Source organism: Peromyscus maniculatus, chromosome 23, assembly GCF_049852395.1.
Source record: "Peromyscus maniculatus bairdii isolate BWxNUB_F1_BW_parent chromosome 23, HU_Pman_BW_mat_3.1, whole genome shotgun sequence".
Lineage (NCBI taxonomy): Eukaryota > Metazoa > Chordata > Mammalia > Rodentia > Cricetidae > Peromyscus > Peromyscus maniculatus.
The window spans coordinates 15,134,226-15,152,614 of NC_134874.1; the positions used below are offsets into that span (position 1 = coordinate 15,134,226).

Consider the following 18,389-nt stretch of genomic DNA (forward strand, 5'->3'; position numbering starts at 1 on the left):
GCGGTTGCCTAGCGACGAGCCTGCCTCAGACAGCATGGCGACCAGAGACTCCAGCGCGAGCGACAGAAAGACCGGGACCTTGAGCACCGCTGTGCACGAGCACCTTCGGAAGCTGTGTCTGCGTGAATTCCCGTGTGGCACCGGGAGCTGGGTGGGTGCTCCCCACGCGGGGGTGGGGAGGGAGGCAAGGGTCCCGCAGAGGTGGACCTGGGACGGAGCCAGAGTAGCCACAGGGAGTAGACGGGAGTAGGTGGTACCTAGCTGGGACCTGGGCTGCCCTCGGGGTCAGGAGAGGCTCAGATGCGCGAGCGCTTGAGGCCCGAGGAGAGGTTTGGATGTGGTCGTTTGGGCATTGGCTGCTTTGGGAGTTGGGGTGAACCGTGGGGACTGGAACACTGACGGGGTTCAGGGGCCAAGTGTTCCCCTTGCTATGGGGGCACCGACCTGGAACGGAAGGACCCAGCACATCAAGCTGCCCTTTGGCCTCACGCTAGCCCAGAGCACCCAGCTGGCCAGCCTCCAGGTGCCAGAGGGAAGCGATCGCTGAGTGAAGGAAGAGCTTTGGTCTTGAACAGTTTGCTCCGCAGCCCCTCATGAGAAGATGTGGAGGGGATGATCCCTGTGCTCTGGGTCTACAGGGCTGGCTTTCCCCTTTCTGAGGACTCCTGTAGCTGGAAAGCCTAGGTGCTCCATGACCTCTGCCCCCGCTTCCAGGCTGAGGAGAGACTGAGGGAAATCCAGTCGAGGGCAGTCAGCAAGCACAACTGGAGGAAAAAAATCTGGTCCGACCGGGCGGGCGGGAAGGTCCTTTCTCTATTGCCTTGGCTTGTGCATTCATCTTGTTCAGTATGCAGAGGGACCGCGACCGATGTCATCAGCTGGGTTGCACAGGGTGGCGATGAGAAGCACGGTTAGATTTAGAGGTCCGTCAGATGTGTCTTAAGAGGTCGGAATCAGCCAGATGAGGTCTTGGCTGTCAGCTGGACCCCCGCCCCGCCCCGCCCGCCGCCATGCTGGCCTTCCCTCTGTAGAGGCAAACAGACACCCATCAGGGACACACTCCATTTGTTTGGTCAACAGATGCAGGCTGAATGCCTCCCCTAGGCTTTGGAACATCTGGGGAGAGATGAGGCTAAGTGGCAGAGGGTTTTTGGCAAGTGTTTGTCCAGAATGAGGACTTTAGTCCCACCCCCAGCACCAAAGAAAACACGCCCATAAAATCTGAAGAGCCGGATTTCAACTGTCGCCTGGAGGGAGTGGATTCTGAGGAGCAGACTCATCTTTTTCTCCCAGGAGCTCAAGTTTCACCTTTCACCTTGCCGCCTCTTCGGAAAGCCTTCCCTCGTGAATCTTCAGTTTCCCAGATCACCCACCCAGCCTCCTGTACACACTTGCATGAAGTGCCGTGTTGAACACGGAATCTCCTTTTATTACATTGATTCACTGCATTATTCTTAATCGGATGTCTCTGTGTGGGTATGTGCCTGTCAGGGCGGATTCTCCCAGCCTGGAAGAGTGCATTGGATCTCCCGAAGCTGGAATTTTCGGCGCTTTTGAGCTGCCTAACGTGGGTGCCGGGAACTGAACTTGGGTCTTCTGGAAGAGCAGCAAGCGCTCTTAACTACTGACTGAGCCACTTCTCGGGGCCCCAAATCTATTCTGTTTTGCACGTTCAAAGTTCCCAACTCCACATGTGAAAACAGGAACTTGATCTTTGAACTATTCTGTGTCTTGTTAGGTGTGGTGGTGCACATCAGTCATTTCAGTACTTGGGAGGCCGAGGCAGGAGAATTGAGAGTTCAAGGCCAACCTGGGCTACACTGCAAGACTCTGCCCCCACAAATAATTATCATGTGCCAGGCATGTAGCTTGGTCGGTAGTCTTTTCTAGCATTCATAAAGCCCTGGGTTTGAGCTCCCACATCTCATCACACCTCATGTGGGGGGGTGCATGCTTATAGTCCCTCAACTTGGGAGGTAGAAGCAGGAGGATCGAAGGGTTTGAGGTAACCGTCTGTCAGCTATGCAGTGAGTTCAAAGCCAGCCTGATCTACTTAAGACCCTGTCTTGGACAGGCAGGACCAATGTGACAGTTCAGTGTATAAAGTTCTTCATGTCAACCATGATGAGCCACATTTGATCCCTGGGAACCAAGTGATAAGAGACAAGCAATTCCCGGAGATCTTTCTCTGAGCCCGGGAAGGCTATTATTGATTGCATCCAGAATTAACTAAAATCCAAGTAGCTGGGTACATCCGTGAGGGATTTTTTTTTCCCTTAAATAAATCATCTGAAGTGAGAAGACCACTTTTTTTGTTTTGTTTTGTTTTTCAGTTTTTTGAGGCAGGGTTTCTCTGTATAGCTCTGGCTGTCCTAGAACTCGCTCTGTAGACCAGACTGGCCTGGAACTCACAGAGATCTGCCTGAGTCTGCCTCCTGAGTGCTGGGTTGAAAGGCGTGTGTCACCACTGCCTGGCAAAAAGACCCACTTTTCATCTGGATCTTTTGAAGTGGGAAGACCCACTTTTCATCTGGATCTTTTGAGGTGGGAAGACCCACCCACTTTTCATCTGGATCTTTTGAGGTGGGAAGACCCACTTTTCATCTGGGTCTTTTGAGGCGGGAAGACCCACTTTTAATGTGGGCCACACCTTCCGCTGGCCGCCTGTATAAAGGACATGGAAGAGGGAAGCTGGCTCTCTTTGCCTGCTTGCTCTTGCTCTCTGTGGCGAGTCCACTCCTTCACTGGCATTAATTAGCGCCGACTTCTTCAGGATTCTGGTGTACACTGAAGATGAGCTGAGACATCCAGCCTTGTAGGCTGAACCATTACTGGATTCTTGGACCTTCCGCGGTAGACAGCCATTGTTGGACTAGCTAATAAATCCCCTTTAATCCTGTGTGCATGTGTGGTTTCATACTCTATACACTTTGTTCCTCTAGAGAACCCTGACTAATACAGAGCTTCACGCGCACTTGAAGTGGTGGACACATGAACACACACCCAGGCACGACCCAATAAAGCAATGTGAAAAGGCTTCTATCTCTATCTCTGCAGAATAAGTCACGCTTTCTTCCTCAAAGATGGCGAACCTGGAGGGAGTTGGTCCCCAAGGAGGAGGAGACAGTGAGCGCCCAGGAGGAGACTGTGGAGACCCTGCTGGGCTTGGTCCGCAGCACCCACTCTCCCTGGGTTTTGATGAAGGACTCCAGTGCTGAGGACCGTTTCCTGAGAGAACTGGCCATCCAGCATCCACTGATGATCAAAGACGCTTTCTTCTATTCCTATTTCCGGTCCCTGCGGGTGGTGGACAAGGGGGTAAGTGCTGAGCTGAGCTCTGGGCGGGCGGGAGAGGGCAGCCTCGGGAGCTGGTCCTGGGGGACCCTGTCCATTAGAACGCTCCGTGGGCAACAGGAGGGCCTTGGTGACCTTGCTTGTTCAACTCTCTCCCTGTAACCGTCTGTTTCTAAGCCCGGAGGAACTCAGTCCTGGATCCTCTTTGGCTAATTCCTTGCACACTCTACATTGGATCCTCCTAGTAAAGACCTTTCAGGGGACCACCATGTTTCTTTTTAGAGCGTGAAGAGAGGTCCTGGAGAGGGCTGGCTAACATCCAGCAGGTCTGCTTTTGACAAGCTGTCATATTAATAAGACCTAAAAATGGGAAGGACACCTAGCCTCCCTGAGTCCTTCCTTCTCCTGTGACCCACTCATACCATTTTGTCTGGGACTTTCTGAGTCCTGGGGAAACCCCCCCCCAATCCTGGGCAACCTAGGAGACTGGGTCCCTGTACGAAAGGGAAGCTCAGCCTGGAAGGGCTTCTGGTGTCCTGAGGCCACAGGAAATTGGGATTCATGGGTAGGGTGAGGAGGCAGCTGGTGGGCCCTGTTCCACCTGACCCACAGCCATTCTGGAAGACCAGGCAGGGCAACTGTTACATGATATTCTTGGGAAGATATAAAATTTAACAGGAAGTGCCAACAGCCTGAAGAAGGACTCACTGGAATTCATGTTGGTGAGTCTAATGTGTTTATTGAGTTGCTTGTGGAAAGGATGAGTGCAAACACTCGCCTCCCTGCCCAGATCTCCCTACATCCTTCCTCTCTCCCATTTACCAAAATCCTCTTTGGTTTGCCTCTGAGTTCACAGAGGGACCTAGGCAAGCTGAGTACAGGCTCGGACTACAGGGTGCAGACAAAACCAGACCATGCCAATGAGTGTTTTTGTGTGCTCCCAGACCTCCGCTGGTCACAGGAGACACTGTTTGCTTGGCCTCAAGAACAGCTAAAAGGCAGCAAGATGGAATTGCCCTGAGGGGTGGTCCCCCTTACAGCCGTAGATCCTTGGGCTTATGTGCTGTGTAGACAGAAGAAGGATTCTTGTTTTCACAAGAGTCCCGTGACCCAACATAGGAAGGACACAGGATACTGGCCTGGAGAGCTTTTAGAGTCAGAGCTGGGCTGGAAGAGGTCCCTTTAACCCTCAAAACCGTCTCCTGTGGGCGGTGAGGTAGGAGAGGAAAGGGTGGGAAGTGGGTGGACCTGGGGCTTACGTGGGAAAGGATGACCGGATGCGGTACTCCGACTGAGAGGTGTCCCCCACAGACTTGGGGGTCTGAACCCTTGTTCCCCAGTTCTTTTGGGGAGGGAGTGGAACCTATGGGAGGGGCAGCCTTGCTGGAGGACGTCCATCCCTGAGGGCCTGTAGTTTCACCCCACTTTCTTGTTCTCTCTGCTTCCCGCGTGTGGTTGGAGTGTGTGATCGCTCAGCTTCCTGCTGCCAGGCCTTCCTTCCCCTCGTTATGGACACCTCGCCATCTGGAGCCATCAACTCCTCCAACATAAACGCCTCCTTGACTTGCTTTGTCATGGGGTTTTGTCACCGCAGCAGGACAGTAGCTGACACTGCTGTTCCCTTCCTCCTGTGAACATCCAGTGCCGCCTGGCTCGCCCGAGTCCTCAGTTTCCCTTCCTCTCCTTCTAGGTGAATCTGGTGGATAAAGACCTCTTGAAATTTCTCAAGCTGGAGGAGTTGATTCTGAGTGCCAATGAAATTGAGGAAATCGATGCCAATAATCTGCCCCCAACATTGAAGGTACAGGTTCTGTATGGGGGCTTAGGGCAGGCAGCTCAGGAGGGCCCTCTCTTAACCTGCCCTGCATAGCCCTGGCCAGGGTGGCTGTGTGCTAAGAACCACCCCCAGGTTTCTAAAACATAGGTCTTGGCCGGGCAATGGCGGTGCACCCCTTTAATCCCAGCACTCGGGAGTCAGAGGCAAGTGGATCTCACTGAGTTCGAGGCCAGCCTGGTCTACAGAGTGAGTTCTAGGACAGCCAGAGCTACACAGAGAAACCCTGTCTTGAAAAACAAACAAACAAACAAACAACAGGTCATGTTTCTTAAAAAGTTACCTAATCCTATTGGACTCGGCAGTTCCCTCCCATCCAGGGCGCATGCCCACAAGAACAGGAAGGAAGGAAGGACCCAGGGAAGGCCTTGCTTTCTAGTCCTGCTATTCCCAACAGTGACCTGAGACCTGTGGCCACATGAAGAGATAAATAAAATGTGGTCTCTCCATGCAATGGAATATTGTCCACTTGTTTAAAAAAGGAAGAAAACATCACACTGGATGAAAGAAACCAGATTTCAAAGAGATTTTTTTTTTAAATAATTTATTTGTATTTTATGTACGTTGGTGTTTTGCCTGCATGTATGTCTGTGTAGGATGTCGGGTCCCCTGGAACAGGAGTTATGGACAGTTGTGAGCTGCCATGTGTGGGTCCTGGGAGTTGAACCCGGGTCCTCTGGAAGAGCAGCCAGTGCTCTTAACCACTGAGCCGTCTCTCCAGCCCGAGAGAGGGATCTTATGTATAATTGCACTGAATGCAATATGTAGAAGGAGAAAGTCCACAGAAACAGGCCAGGAGAGGTCACGGGGCCTGGAAGAACCCGGAGAACTTACTGCTTAGAGGGGGTTTTGTTTGTTTTGTTTCCTTCAGACGACTGTTTGAGGGGATGGCGGGAGCTGGCATTGTGGGTGTCATTAAAGCCTGTGCACTGTGTGCTTGAAACGGCAAATTTGCGGGTTCTGAACTTCACCGTGTTAAAACAATAGGTGAGGGCTCGGGAGCTCGCTCTGGGTAAAGGGATTTCCTTACAAGCACGGAGACTTGAGCTGGCTCTCCAGAACCCATGTGAAAAATGTGGGGTGTGCTTTAAATCTCAGTGTTGGGGAGGCAGAGACAGGGGGATCACTGTCTGGCCAGCCAGCCTGTCTGTGTAGTAAGTTCCAGGTCAATGGGAGGCTGTTTCAAAAAACAAAGGAAGTGACTTCTGAGGAAGCTGAAGCTGTCTCCTCTACACACAGACACACACACAGACACACACACACACACACACACACACAAACAAAGAAAGTGACTTCTGAGGAAGCTGAGGCTGTCTCCTGGCCTCTACATACACACACACACACACACACACACACACACACACACACACACACACGCACACGCACACGCACACGCGCACATACGCTTGCACCTCAGCTAAGACCAGACTTTCTCATGCTAAGCGTATCAAAAAGGCCCCACTGACGGTCAATGCAGAGAGTGGGAGACTCGGTGCCTTGTCCTGGCCCGTCCTCAAGACAGTACCAGATGGGCCTTAGTCAAGTGTGTAGTGAAGAAAAGGATGTTGCTAAATCAGGGCTTATTCTGTGGCCCACCCCATCCCTGTGTATTCCCATGGGTTAAGAAGGTTTTAGGGAGGTGGTACACACCTTTAGTCCCAGCACTCGGGAGGCAGAGGCAGGCGGATCTCTGTGAGTTCGAGGCCAGCCTGGTCTACAGAAGGAGATCCAGGACAGGCTCCAAAGCTACACAGAGAAACCCTGTCTCGAAAAACTGGGAGAAAAAAAAAAGAGAATTCTAGGCTATGTGCATCTGACCCCAAGCACTCCCTTCCGTCTCCCCTTCCAAACTGCACAGAACCTTCCCCTGCTCGGGCAGCATGGTCTTCCTACCCCACCCACCCCCCATTTGATTTCTCTCCTGAGACAAGGTGCTGCCGTGTAGGCTAGGCTGACTTGGAATTTCTGTGTAGCCCAAGGGAGGCAGGAATTCGAGAAGCTTCTGTGTCAGAATCCTGGGTACTGGGGTTGTAGGTCCATGCCCCCTCACCCACTCTTCCTACAGTAAATTTTTTTTGTTTTAAATGTTATTGTTTTGTTGGGGGGGGTCACGTGTGCCGTGGTTCACGTGTGGCAGTCAGAGGACAGTTTTATAATTGTGTCTCTCCTTCCACTCTGGGATTTGGGCGTCACACTCAGGTCAACGGGCTTGTGAAGCAAGGGCTTGTGCTAATTCTCACACCCCCACCCCTTTGGTTTTTTTTTTCGAGACAGGGTCTCATGTATTCTAGCCCGGACTCAAACTCACTATGTAGTCGAGGATGATGCTGAACTCTTTTTGTTGTTTTGTTTTGTGGTTGGTTTGTTTGTTTGTTTTTTCCAAGACAGGGTCTCTCTGTGTAGCCCTGGTTGTCCTCAAACTCACTCTGGAGACCAGGCTGGCCTCGAACTCACAGAGATCTGCCTGTCTCTGTCTCCCAAGGGCTGGGATTAAGGCGTGCGCCTCCGCTGCCTCCACCACCACCACTGTCTGGTAACCTTGAACTCTTTATCCTTCTACCTGTCAAATACTGGGATTACAGGAAGATACCACCCACTAGGTTATTCAGTAATAGAGATGGCATGGCCCTTGGGTCCTGCGCATGCTAGGTAAGGTCTCGTCCAGTCCAGCTACACCCCAGCCTCTTACTGTATTTTTTTTTTTTTAAGCAAGTTGTCAACCCAAACTCCCTTCTGCCTTTCCCAGGGCAGGAGCAGGGGGCGCCTGTGGTGAGTGAGACCAACCCCTCCAGTCACGGTTGATGACTCCTTCTCAGGTGCTGGAGCTGTACGGCAACCTGATCAGCAGCATGGAGTGTCTGTGCTCACCCGCACCCCCGAACCTGCAGCACCTGGGGCTCGGCCACAACAAGCTGCTGGGTCCATTGCAGAGTCTGTATGTCACCTCCAACAACTGGTAACTCGGGGGGCTGGGAGAAACGGGGGGCGGGGCGGGGGCGGGCGGGGGCGGGAGAGGCCTTAAGAGCCGGGTGTGGGTGGAGACCGAAGGTGTCGTGAGAAGTGAAGGCCCTCTCTGGTGCCCTCAGGCTCAGGCTTCCTCTGCTGTTCTCAGCCAATCTGCATAGTCTCTAGGCTCACTGGGATTCCTTCCTCTGTTGTCCTCTGCCTTCAGCAAACAAGACAGACAGGACCCCCGCCACACACACACACACACACACACACACACACACACACACACACCCTCTCTTATCTCCCGTACTTGATCTTCCTGGGAGAGCCAATTTAGGTTCATGCCGTTGACTGAGAGCAAGTATCTGGCTTTTTGATTCAAAATGTATACCATAACCTTGGGCTTCATGCCAGCTCTGGACTTCACAAGAAGCTTGCACGAACCCCACCATTCCCTGTTAGTTAAAAGGGAGACTCTTTCCTGGGACTCCACTTCTCGCCAGTTCTCTTGAGGAAGGGTGACATTGCTCAGGGTCTGCGACAATCCCTTGCAGTGTTCCTCTTGCCATTTTCCAGGGACCGGCCAGCGACTGTCACAGCAGATCAGGCCGTGGGGAGAGGGGGGACAGAGCAGAGAGAGTGCAGAGACTGGGTTCAGCCTGTGGGAAAGGCGCTGGCGTGACCATGACAGTTGCCGGGACAGTATTCCCTGGTGCTTCTTCGGCCTCTGGTCTCGGAGTCCGGCTTGCCCTGTGGCTTGGGGCATCCGACAGAGCTCTGCCTGTTCCTGCGTCTTGGTCTCCACCGGAGGCCTGGGCTTCATCGTTGCCCGCCTGTCTCATGTGGTCACACTAGAATATTCTTTCTTCTTCTCCCATGTCCCCTAGAACATGAGTTGGCCAGCTCCCTGTGGCCATGGCCGTTAGGGCTTTGAAGAGAGATTTCCAGCTCCGTTATCTCTGGATGCCAGAGCCCAATGCACCCTTCTTCCTGATCCCCCTCCTCCCCACCCTCCTCCCCACCCTCCTCCCCACCCTCCTCCCCACCCTCCTCCCCACCCTCCTCCCCACCCTCCTCCAGCGGCTTCCAGCGTGTCCATCAGTGGGGATTTGTGAAGAACCTTCTAGAAGCACGGCACTAGGCTGCTAGTTAACAGAGAGGGAGGTGCAGGTGGAAGGGAGGTGGGGGTCGCTGGGAGAGTCCAGGAACTCAGGCTGTGTGGCTGGAAGAGAAAGGAGACACAGGCTCAGAGCTGATCCGGGTCCAGGGACAGAACAAGGCGTGTGGCCCAGAGTGCCGTACCCCCGGCTCACCGAACTTCCTAACCAGTAGCGTGGCCAACCTTCCAGGCCCAAACTCGTCTCCCTGGACCTGGGCTTCAACGACTTGACCGACCTTCAGAGCATGATAGGGGGGCTCCGCACCCTGCAGCACCTGAGGCTGCTAGTGCTGCAGGGGAACCCGCTGGCCCTGGTGCCATACTACCGTGGCTTCACCGTGGACAGCCTGACGCGCCTCTGTGTGCTGGATGACGTCACCGTGTCCCCCAGCGAGAAGCACCAGTTTCGGGGACTCAGCATCCACGGTGGTAGGTGCCTCGCACGTGCCCGGCCTCTGTTTCACCCAGAAGCTCGCCAGCAGCTCTCTGCTTGCCCTTGAACCCGGCTCGGGTACACTAAGCTACCCTGGTTGGGCTTTCTCAATGTAGGTAGGACCCCTGTGGTTGTTGGGCCTTGGGGCGGCTTCTGTTCCGGGTAGATCTTGTTTCTGTGGTGGCTTGACATCACCCCCTTGTGGCTCCTGGTACAAGGTGCACCAGAGCCCTTGACAGTCCAAGCGGGGTGACTCGGGGGGCGGTGGTGGCCGCAGTCACAGACACCAGCTGAAGTAGCAGAGGTTTCCCACCTCTCTCTGTGTCTCTCTCTCAGAACTGTCTCTGCCACGAACCTCTCAGCACCCGCATTGGGCAAATGGGAAAACAAGGCTTCAGAGCATCTAACGGCTCACTCCCACCGAACTTGGCAGAGTCGGGGCTCTAGCTGCGGGGGGGTGGGGGGTGGGGGATGGGGGGGTGGGGGGTGGGGGGAGGTCACCAGACCCTATGTCTTTGCTTTTCCCTACCCCAGCCCCGGTCCCTCAAGCCTGCCGTTCATTACTCCCCGCAGACATGTTGGCACGAGAGGCACAGTTTGTGGTGACCATTGGAAATGTCAGGGGGGTGATGGACACCTCTATCTTGGACCCGGAGCCGGGACCTGATGGCCCCTTCATCAGCTACAGCTATTATGTGACCTATGATTTCGTGGAGGACGAAGAAGGCGAAAGGAACGCCTTCGCCAGCGCCATGGCCGAGATGCAGCCTGACAGTGTTCTGGCTGAGGTATGGCCCTGCCAATCTGGGGGGGCGGCGTGGGCTTCACACAGGCCTGCATGCTTTTGTGTGCACACGGAACAGCTTTTTAGCGCCCCCCCCCCCCAAAAAAAATCTCCAACACAGCATCATGCTTCTCCTCCATTCAGGGACCTGGTTTCCGCCTGCTCGCCCCTTCCCCAGGCAGAGTGAGTCTCAGCCACGCTCACCTCCTGCCCCTGTGACACCTCAGGAAGCAGAGCAGACTTTTCCCCTCAGGCCCACTCTACAAAGTCTCCCTCCCGACCTCTGCATCTCAGGCAAACCCAAGGACACCACGTGGGTGGAGAGGCCTGTCTGCTCTGTCCAGATGGCCTTTGTCTCTGCCTCCTAAGCTGGTGTGTCGGATCATGCTTTAAGCTGGTGTAGGGCTGGGATATGGCCAGATGTGCTCCATCTCCAGCACCACAGATCCATAAGGTACCCAGACGTTCGCCCGTGTCCACACTCACTGCGGCATGTTTGTCTCTGCTAACAGATCGAGCCCTCCTCCAGCACCGTGCAGTTAGATGAGGAGGGTCACGAGGAGGGCCAGCAGGAGGACCAACCTGAGGTTCTGTTGGCGGGCCGCCCCGCGGGGCCCCAGCGCCCAGCCCCAGCCCGCCAGGGCCAGGCCCGCCAGCCCCGCCCGGGGGGCCGTCAGAAGACTCGCCAAGAGTCTCCCAAGGACATGTCCCAGGAGATGTCTGAGTTTATAGCTGAGATGAATCTGATGGCCGAGGACTCGGGAGAGTCTGGGATAACGGATATGGAGGAGTCGGAGACGACCATTTCCATCCGCTCTGCCCCGCTGCCGCAGTCCATTGACTCTTCTGAAGAACTGTCAAAGCTGCGGCCACGCATAGATGCGCGGCTCTGTCCGTCCCCAGGGTAAGGGTAGAAGGCGGCTGGGCAGGTGGGGCATCCGTGGTGGCCGCCAGCCAGGGCTGCTCTTGCAGCGTCTCCTGAGCTGTCCGACAGCTGAGCCACAAGCTACCGAGGCTGGGCCTTCTCATTAGCCCGCCCGTAGGCTGTGAGCTAGAGGTAGATTTGGGCTTAGCCACAGACTCTTCTTTTCTGGAGCCCCAACCTCCCGCTCAGTACAACGGAGCTCCAGATGCCTGGGCGTGGGGGGTAAAATTCTTTGAAAGATCGACTCTCCTGTCAATGGAGAGGACAGAGGATAGCTTCCATCTCAGCTATTTTTTTTGTTTTGTTTTGTTTTGTTTTGAGACAGGGTTTCTCTGTGTAGTTTTGGTACCTGTCCTGGATCTCACTCTGTAGCCCAGGCCGGCCTCGAACTCACAGAGATCCAACTGGCTCTGCCTCCCGAGTGCTGGGACTAAAGGCGTGCACCACCACCTCCCGGCTGGAATTGGATTCTTATAGTTTTTCTTTTAAGAACAAAACAAACAAACAAAAACACCAAATGTGATTACTTTCTGTGTATGAGTATTTTGCCTGCATGTACGTAAGTGTACTGCATATGTGTCTAATGCCTGAGGAGTCCAGAAGGATCCAGCATCCTCTGGAACTGGAGTTACCGCTGGTTGTGAACTGCCATGTGGGTGCTGGGAACCGAACCTGGGTCTTCTGCAAGAGCAGCAGCTGGTGCCCCTAAGCTCTGAGCCGTCTCCCCAACCCCGTTAGCTTCTCAATCCATCTGGGATGTGTTCATAGAAAATGTAGCAAGGGCCCTCGGTTCCAGGCACTACGTTCTTTGTTTTGGTCGCAGTCCGAGAGGCTGAAGCAATGGCCCTCCTGCCACTGGACAAGCACTCTATGGCAGGACCCCCATCCCTAGGCTTGCTTCACTTTGTGCTTGGATACAAAGACTCACTAAGTTTCCTAGGCCGGCCTCAAACCTGTGATCCTCCTGGCTCGGCCCCTGAGTAGCTCAAATTCCAGGTACCACCAGTCCTACCAAGCAGGTTTTTGTTGCCTAGTACACCCAATTTTTATGTGTGAGCACGCACGCACCCAGGCACGCACGCACACAAACACATCTTGGTATGTATCGAGTGATGATTTTCCTGCTGGCTTTCATAAGAATGCAGGAAACAATGTGGCTATTTAAACACAATGTGGCCGAGCTCTGATTCACAGGCTTTGACCTTTCATGGGCTTTGCCACTCTGCACTCCTGGGGAGTGAGAGGTTAGCTTCTAAAATGGGCTGTAAGAGCTGTTGGGCTTGTTCCTGCTGGGAGGGAGTCTCGGTGTCTGCAGAGCATCCCTAGGACCCAGCTGCACCGAGTTTAAGCCTCGGCTGAGTACCGGATCTAAGCTTGCAGAGATCCCGGGAGTCGGGGTTGCCTGGATCCTGGGGCCTCCGCTCCCAGTGTTGATGGAGATGTCCTGATTCCACTGCCCTGAAAGAAGCAGGGATGGACTCAGCTGACTGTGTCAAGAGGGGTGTCCCCGCTGAGTCATTTAGTTTCGACGCTGGAAATTGAACCGGGATCTCCTGTAGTCTATGCTGCTCGGCAGGGCTCAAGCTGAGGAATTTTTATCATTGCTTTTTTACTTGGGGGGGAATATTAGTAAGAGAGGGTAAGCGGCTGGGTGTGTTGGCCGACACCCTTAATCCCAGCATTTGGAAGTCAGAGGCAGGCGGATCTCTGTGAGTTCGAGGCCAGCCTGGTCTACAGAGTGAGTTCCAAGACAGGCAAGGCTACACAGAGAAAGAAACTCTGTCTCAAAAACAGAGAGAGAAAAAGAGGGTGAGTATGGTGATACATGCTTGTAATCCTAGTTTAGGAAGCTGAGGCAGGAGGATCGTGAGCTTGAGGTCTGCTTGGGCTATATAATGAGTGTCTCTGAATGAGTGAATGAATGAATGAATGAAGAGGCATGTGGGGAATGTCCAGAGGAAATCAGGCCCAGGCTTTAAGCTTCTAAGAGTCCAGTCTTAGTAGAGTCATGCTGGGGTCACACAGTAGGTCGACAAGCTGTGACAGTTCTTGAGAAATTATGTCTCATGGAGAAGCTTGCCTAAGCCAGGTGATTCTGTTTTCACTGGAATCTGGTCACATGGGCACCCATTACCTGACATCTACAATTCCACACTATGCAGACTGTCCAGACCCAGTGAACTCTGACCAGTTAGAGAGTGGTGGGAACCTTTCAAAGCCCAAGTGCTTAGGTTGGGAGATGGCTCAGTGGGTTGTGGGGGACCAGACCCCGCCTTTTTACCCCAGGGTGCTCTTAAGGAGAGAGGGATAAGAGATTTAGACAGAAGGATAGAGGAGAGAAAAAGACAGAAACACAGGATAGCCTCAGGAGGGCCTGGATCCTTATCCACCGGCCCAGAACTTTATTCAGCAGGGCTTTTTATAACAATGCCAAGGGATGAGGCAAAAGACCTCCCCCTTGTTAGACACAGCCAAGTGCAGACCCTTCCAAACACCTGGTACCCAGGCCCGTGGTCCAATCATCCTCTGATGCAGCACTGGTTGGTAAAGCAAGCATAGATCTCACCAGGAAACCTCTGTGGGCTCCCACAGTAGGTGTAGTGCTTGCCACATAAACACATGACCACGTGTGTTGTATGGGCACCCACAGAAGTCACAAGCAGGAGTCACATCCCTTGGAGCTGTAATTACAAGTATGTGTGAGCCATGCAATCGTGGGTGCTGGGATCTGAGCCTGGTCCTCGGATAGAGCAGTAGGTGCTCTTAAGTGCCAAATCAGCCCTCTAGCCACTTAATATGAATTTTGATGAAAGGAAGGTGTTGTTGTTGGTTTTTTTGTTTGTTTTGTTTTTCAACACAGGGTTTCTCTGTGTAGCCCCTGCTGTCCTGGATCTCGCTCTGTAGACCAGGCTGGGCTCAAACTCAGAGATCTGCCTGCCTCTGCCTCTGGAGTGCTGGGATTAAAGACATGGGTCACCACACTGGCAATATTGGCAAACCTTGAGGACACTCTGCTTAATGAAATAAGCCAATCACAAATGATTAATAAATACTGCATGTTTCCATTTTTATGATTTTTAGTCAAACTCATAGAGATTGGCAAAAAAAAAAAAAAAGGATGGGGAAATGAAGATTATTATTTAATACTATCAAGCTTCATTGTACAGGAGTCTAGGAAGCATGTTAGGAATCCACACCAGTGAAGTGTGTACTGGAAGATCATGAAGCCGTGCTGGGGGAGGCCCAGGCTGTTGTACTTGGTCTAATGTACAAGATCCTGGGTTTGATCCCCAGTAGTGAAGAAGAAGAGGGAGGAGGAGGAGGAGGGAAAGGAGGAAGAGGAGGAGGAGAAGGGAGCCAATAGCAAAGATGGTAAAAATATTTTGAGTCCTATACCTGTTGTCTCAGCTACGCAGGAAGCCGAGGCAGGAGGATTGCTTTAACCCAGGAATCTGGGAGCAGCCACAGCAACCTAGACCTGGAAGAAAACCAGTGTCCAGGGTGCCATGGAGAAGAGCCTGTGTGGGCCACTGCCATGTGGGCCTTCTGTAGGCGACTGCTAGGTCCACTTAGCTTACAGGGTTGTTCAAGTTTCCTGTGTTACCCCGTTGTTGAAATGAGGGTTTGTTACTTGGTGGATTTATTTATGGGAGCCCGGGACAAGCCGTGAAGCACACGTGGGTCCCAGAGACAGAACTCAGATAGTCAGGCATGGTGGCAAGCTGCTCTACTCACTGGGCCATCTTGCCAGTCCGGAAATACAGTTTTGAAGTCTGTCCCAACATTGCTGAGTTGTTCATTTCTCCTGTCCAGTCTGTCCATTTTTTGGCTTCAGATATTTTTGTCTTTTTTTTTTTTTTTAAGACAGGGTCTCATGTAGCCCAACCTAGCCTTGAACTTACTATGTAGCTGAGGCTAGCCTTGAATTCCTCAACTTCCTCCTCCTTCCTCCCAGATGCTGGGATTACAGGCATGTGCCACCACATCTGGTTTTGTGCAGTGCTGGAGATGGACCCAGGGCTTGGTGCATATAGGCAAGCAGTCTACCACATGCTCAGCCCTCTGTCCCACTATGTGCCTGTACTCACATTTTATTTTAAAGTCTATTTTTTTCCTGCTGTTTACTTAGTCACATGTCTAAACACAGCCCCTTAAACACAGACTTGTGTTTATGATCCCCCCCCAACTTTGCTGGGTTTATTTTTGTTTGTTTGTTTTTGGTTTGGTTTGGTTTTTGGTTTTTCGAGGCAGGGTTTCTCTGTGTAGCTTTGGTGCCTTTCCTGGATCTCTCTATGTAGACCAGGCTGGCCTCGAACTCACAAAGATCTGCCTGGCTCTGCCTCCCGAGTCTGCCTCCCAAGTAAGGCGTGTGCCACCACTGCCCGGTGGTTTTGTTTTTTAAACTTTGGAGTTGACCATAGTGGTTACAGACCAACAATTCCAGCATTGAGGAAGTAGAGGCAGGGGGATTACTTCAAGTTTGAGGCCAGCACCAGCTATTTAGTGAGTTCTTGGCCAGCCAGGATTATAGAGCAAAAACTTTCTTTCAAAAACAGAACCAAACAAAAACCTTTCTGTATTCTAGCTGGAGTGCCTCAGCTGTCCCACACAGAGCATGCCCAGAAGAGCGCTTCTGCTCTGTCCTTGATCGCCTCTTTGCCAATGTCCCTCCCTGGCCCTTTGGTTCCTTTGCCCTGCCCAGGTCTTGGTCCCCCACCATTTGTAGGTGCTTGCTGTCTTCTTGGGTGTCGCTTGGCAGCCTTGCCCCAGGTAGCCAGCCCAGCCCAGCCTGACCTTCACACCGCGTGTCTCTCACTCCCCAGGACAGTGCTCTTTAGCACCGTCCGAAAGCCCTGGACCGACGTCATTCCTTGCAACTATGAGATGAAGCATACCCTCAAGGAGCTGGTGCGGGTCAAGGCCTTCCTGCTGGCCGGGACCACCGTGACCATCGTGGAGGAGAAGGTGGGCGGAGCGGGGACTCTGGCCTCTCATTGGCTGGAGGGTTCTGGGTCCACATCCTTCCCGTGACCTTTTTCTCGGGGTGGTCTCATACCCCTGCTCCCTCCGTAGTTGCCTGGCAGAGCCTTTCCAGAAAGGACAAGGTGGGGTGGGGCCCCAGGAGCCAGCCTCCCCTGCTCCCCTGAGGCCCGATCTCGTCTTCTAGATTCTCTCCTGGCCTGTGTTGCCAACCCCGGTCGAGAGTCCCTTGCCCGCCAAGAGTCCCTTGCCGGACAAGAAAGGGAAGGACGACAAGAAAGGGAAGGACGACAAGAAAGGGAAGGACGACAAGAAAGGGAAGGACGACAAGAAAGGGAAGGACGACAAGGGGAAAGGGAAAAAACAGAAGGCAGAGGAGGCGGCCAAGGTCGCGGTAAGGCCTGCTCAGGTCACCTGGGGCGGGGCCCGGGAGGGCAGTGCAGCCCAGTCCGGCTCACACCTGCGCTGGTGGCCCTGCCCACAGGATAAAAAGGCGCCCAAGAAGAAGAAGGAGCCGCCCCGGGAACTGCGCCAGGACCCGCCCGTGCTGCGCGTGCTGGGTAGCGGCCTGGTCTACCTGGAGCCCTTGCTGGCAGGGGAGACGGCGGTGACCACCGTGTGTAATTTCGGGGTGGTCCGCACCCTGGAGTCTGACAAGTTGACGAATGCCAGGGTACTAAGAGGCCCTTTGTCTCGGCCTCCCCTCTTCCGTCCGTACGGACAGCTCAGCTCGCTGGGCCAGGCAGGGATGGGGTGAGGTCAGGAGGGGTGGGGTGGGGGTGGGGCCCGGTTGGATGCCAGGGCTGCCTGGGCACCTTGATGGTCGCTGCTTTGGTGATAGCTCCTCCGCAAGTGTGGCCCAGGTCAGCAAGAGCTGAATCCAAGGTCCAGGGAGGCGTGGGTGGCCCCCAGAGTCAGTCTCAGGGTCGGCCTCTGTCCCAGCAAGCCCCTGGCTTTGTGGTTCTTTCTCTCAGGATTCAAAGAAGATAAAGAAAGGTCCCAAAAAAGGTAAGACCCACCAGCAGCCACCGAGGGCAGGGTGAGGACCGAGGCCTCGGGGCCATCCTGGGTGTAGAGCCACAGGAATGAAGGGACTGAGAATGACTTCCATCCAGCAAGTCCAGGGTCGTCCCGAGAGCCCCTAGTGCGCAGCTGCCAGCCGCAGGCTCTGATGTGCCGGGAAAGGCGAAGGGACCGGAATAAGGGGGGACCGAGTCCTCCTGGCTCTCCACGAACTGAGCTACATCCTCAGTGTCTTTCTTTCTTTTTAATTATTTATGTATTTATTTAATTATTTATGTATTTATTTTGTGCGGGGGGGGGGGGCGTGGCTTGCACGTGGAGATCAGAGGGACAAATGGGTCCTGGAGATGGAGCTCAGGTCGTCAGGCTTGGTGGCAAAAAGCACCTAATTTCGTTTGCAACTCACACAGCTGGGCCTTATTCAATGATCTCGATAGATGCAATTGAACTTACTCTGTTTGTTTTTTAAGCTGAGGACCGAACCCAGGGCCTTGTGCTTGCTAGGCAAGCGCTCTACCACTGAGCTAAATCCCCAGCCCCTAAACTTATTCTTCATTACCGCTGACATTCTAGGCCTGATCTCTTTCAGAAGCTGAGTTCCTCTAGGTCGGAGAACAGGGCTAGAGTTTCGGGATGAGGGAGGAGCAGGTCCAAGACCGGGGAGACCTGCAGCCTATACAGCCCGCCCTTGGGACTCATCTGCTGGCACGTTTATTTCCTCAGAAAAGTCAAAAACGGCAGTTCCAGCCTTCGAAAGCGTGTACCAGCCGGAGCCCCTGACCGTGGAGGTCCAGATCCAGCTGCAACAGTACCGCTCGGGGGAGGAAGCATTCCTCAGCCTGGTTGACTAGCTGGGGAGAGTAAAGAAAGGCTGCTCTGCGGCCGGAGCTTGGCTGTCTGTGTAGCGGCTGATCTGGGGAAAGGGGCGTGGCGAGGAGCGCTGCAGCGGCTACCGATGCACCGAGGCAACCGCGGACGGAGAGCATGGTGGGGCGGGGCCTCGGGCTC

The 18,389-nt window shown here is 53.8% G+C and overlaps 1 protein-coding gene across 5 annotated transcripts; it reads left to right on the forward strand.

Annotated features, from left to right (window-relative positions):
• Positions 1–17: 17 nt before the first annotated feature.
• Lrrc43 (leucine rich repeat containing 43) lies at positions 18–18,273 on the forward strand. 5 transcript variants are annotated; one of them, XM_042267787.2, is made up of 12 exons: positions 18–151; positions 3,058–3,318; positions 4,985–5,095; positions 7,945–8,084; positions 9,427–9,665; positions 10,243–10,457; positions 10,966–11,357; positions 16,202–16,343; positions 16,546–16,752; positions 16,843–17,031; positions 17,333–17,366; positions 18,105–18,273. In XM_042267787.2, exons 1-12 carry the CDS (start codon positions 35–37, stop codon positions 18,230–18,232), a joined length of 2,175 nt encoding a protein of 724 aa, XP_042123721.2. In that variant the 5' UTR covers positions 18–34; the 3' UTR covers positions 18,233–18,273. The 5 variants fall into 5 exon arrangements, with proteins under 5 accessions (XP_042123721.2, XP_042123722.2, XP_042123723.2 ...); XM_042267788.2 differs by having other exon boundaries at positions 7,945–8,063; XM_076560607.1 differs by having other exon boundaries at positions 19–151; positions 3,084–3,318.
• Positions 18,274–18,389: the final 116 nt, after the last annotated feature.

What these genes read in the sequence shown, in the direction of transcription:
- Lrrc43 (XM_042267787.2), top strand. Translation starts at nt 35, where the DNA reads ATGGCGACCAGAGACTCCAGCGCGAGCGACAGAAAGACCGGGACCTTG. An exon ending in TGACCATCGTGGAGGAGAAG is followed by an intron (nt 16,344 to 16,545) that starts GTGGGCGGAGCG and finishes CTCGTCTTCTAG; the next exon opens with ATTCTCTCCTGGCCTGTGTT. An exon ending in ACAAGTTGACGAATGCCAGG is followed by an intron (nt 17,032 to 17,332) that starts GTACTAAGAGGC and finishes TCTTTCTCTCAG; the next exon opens with GATTCAAAGAAGATAAAGAA.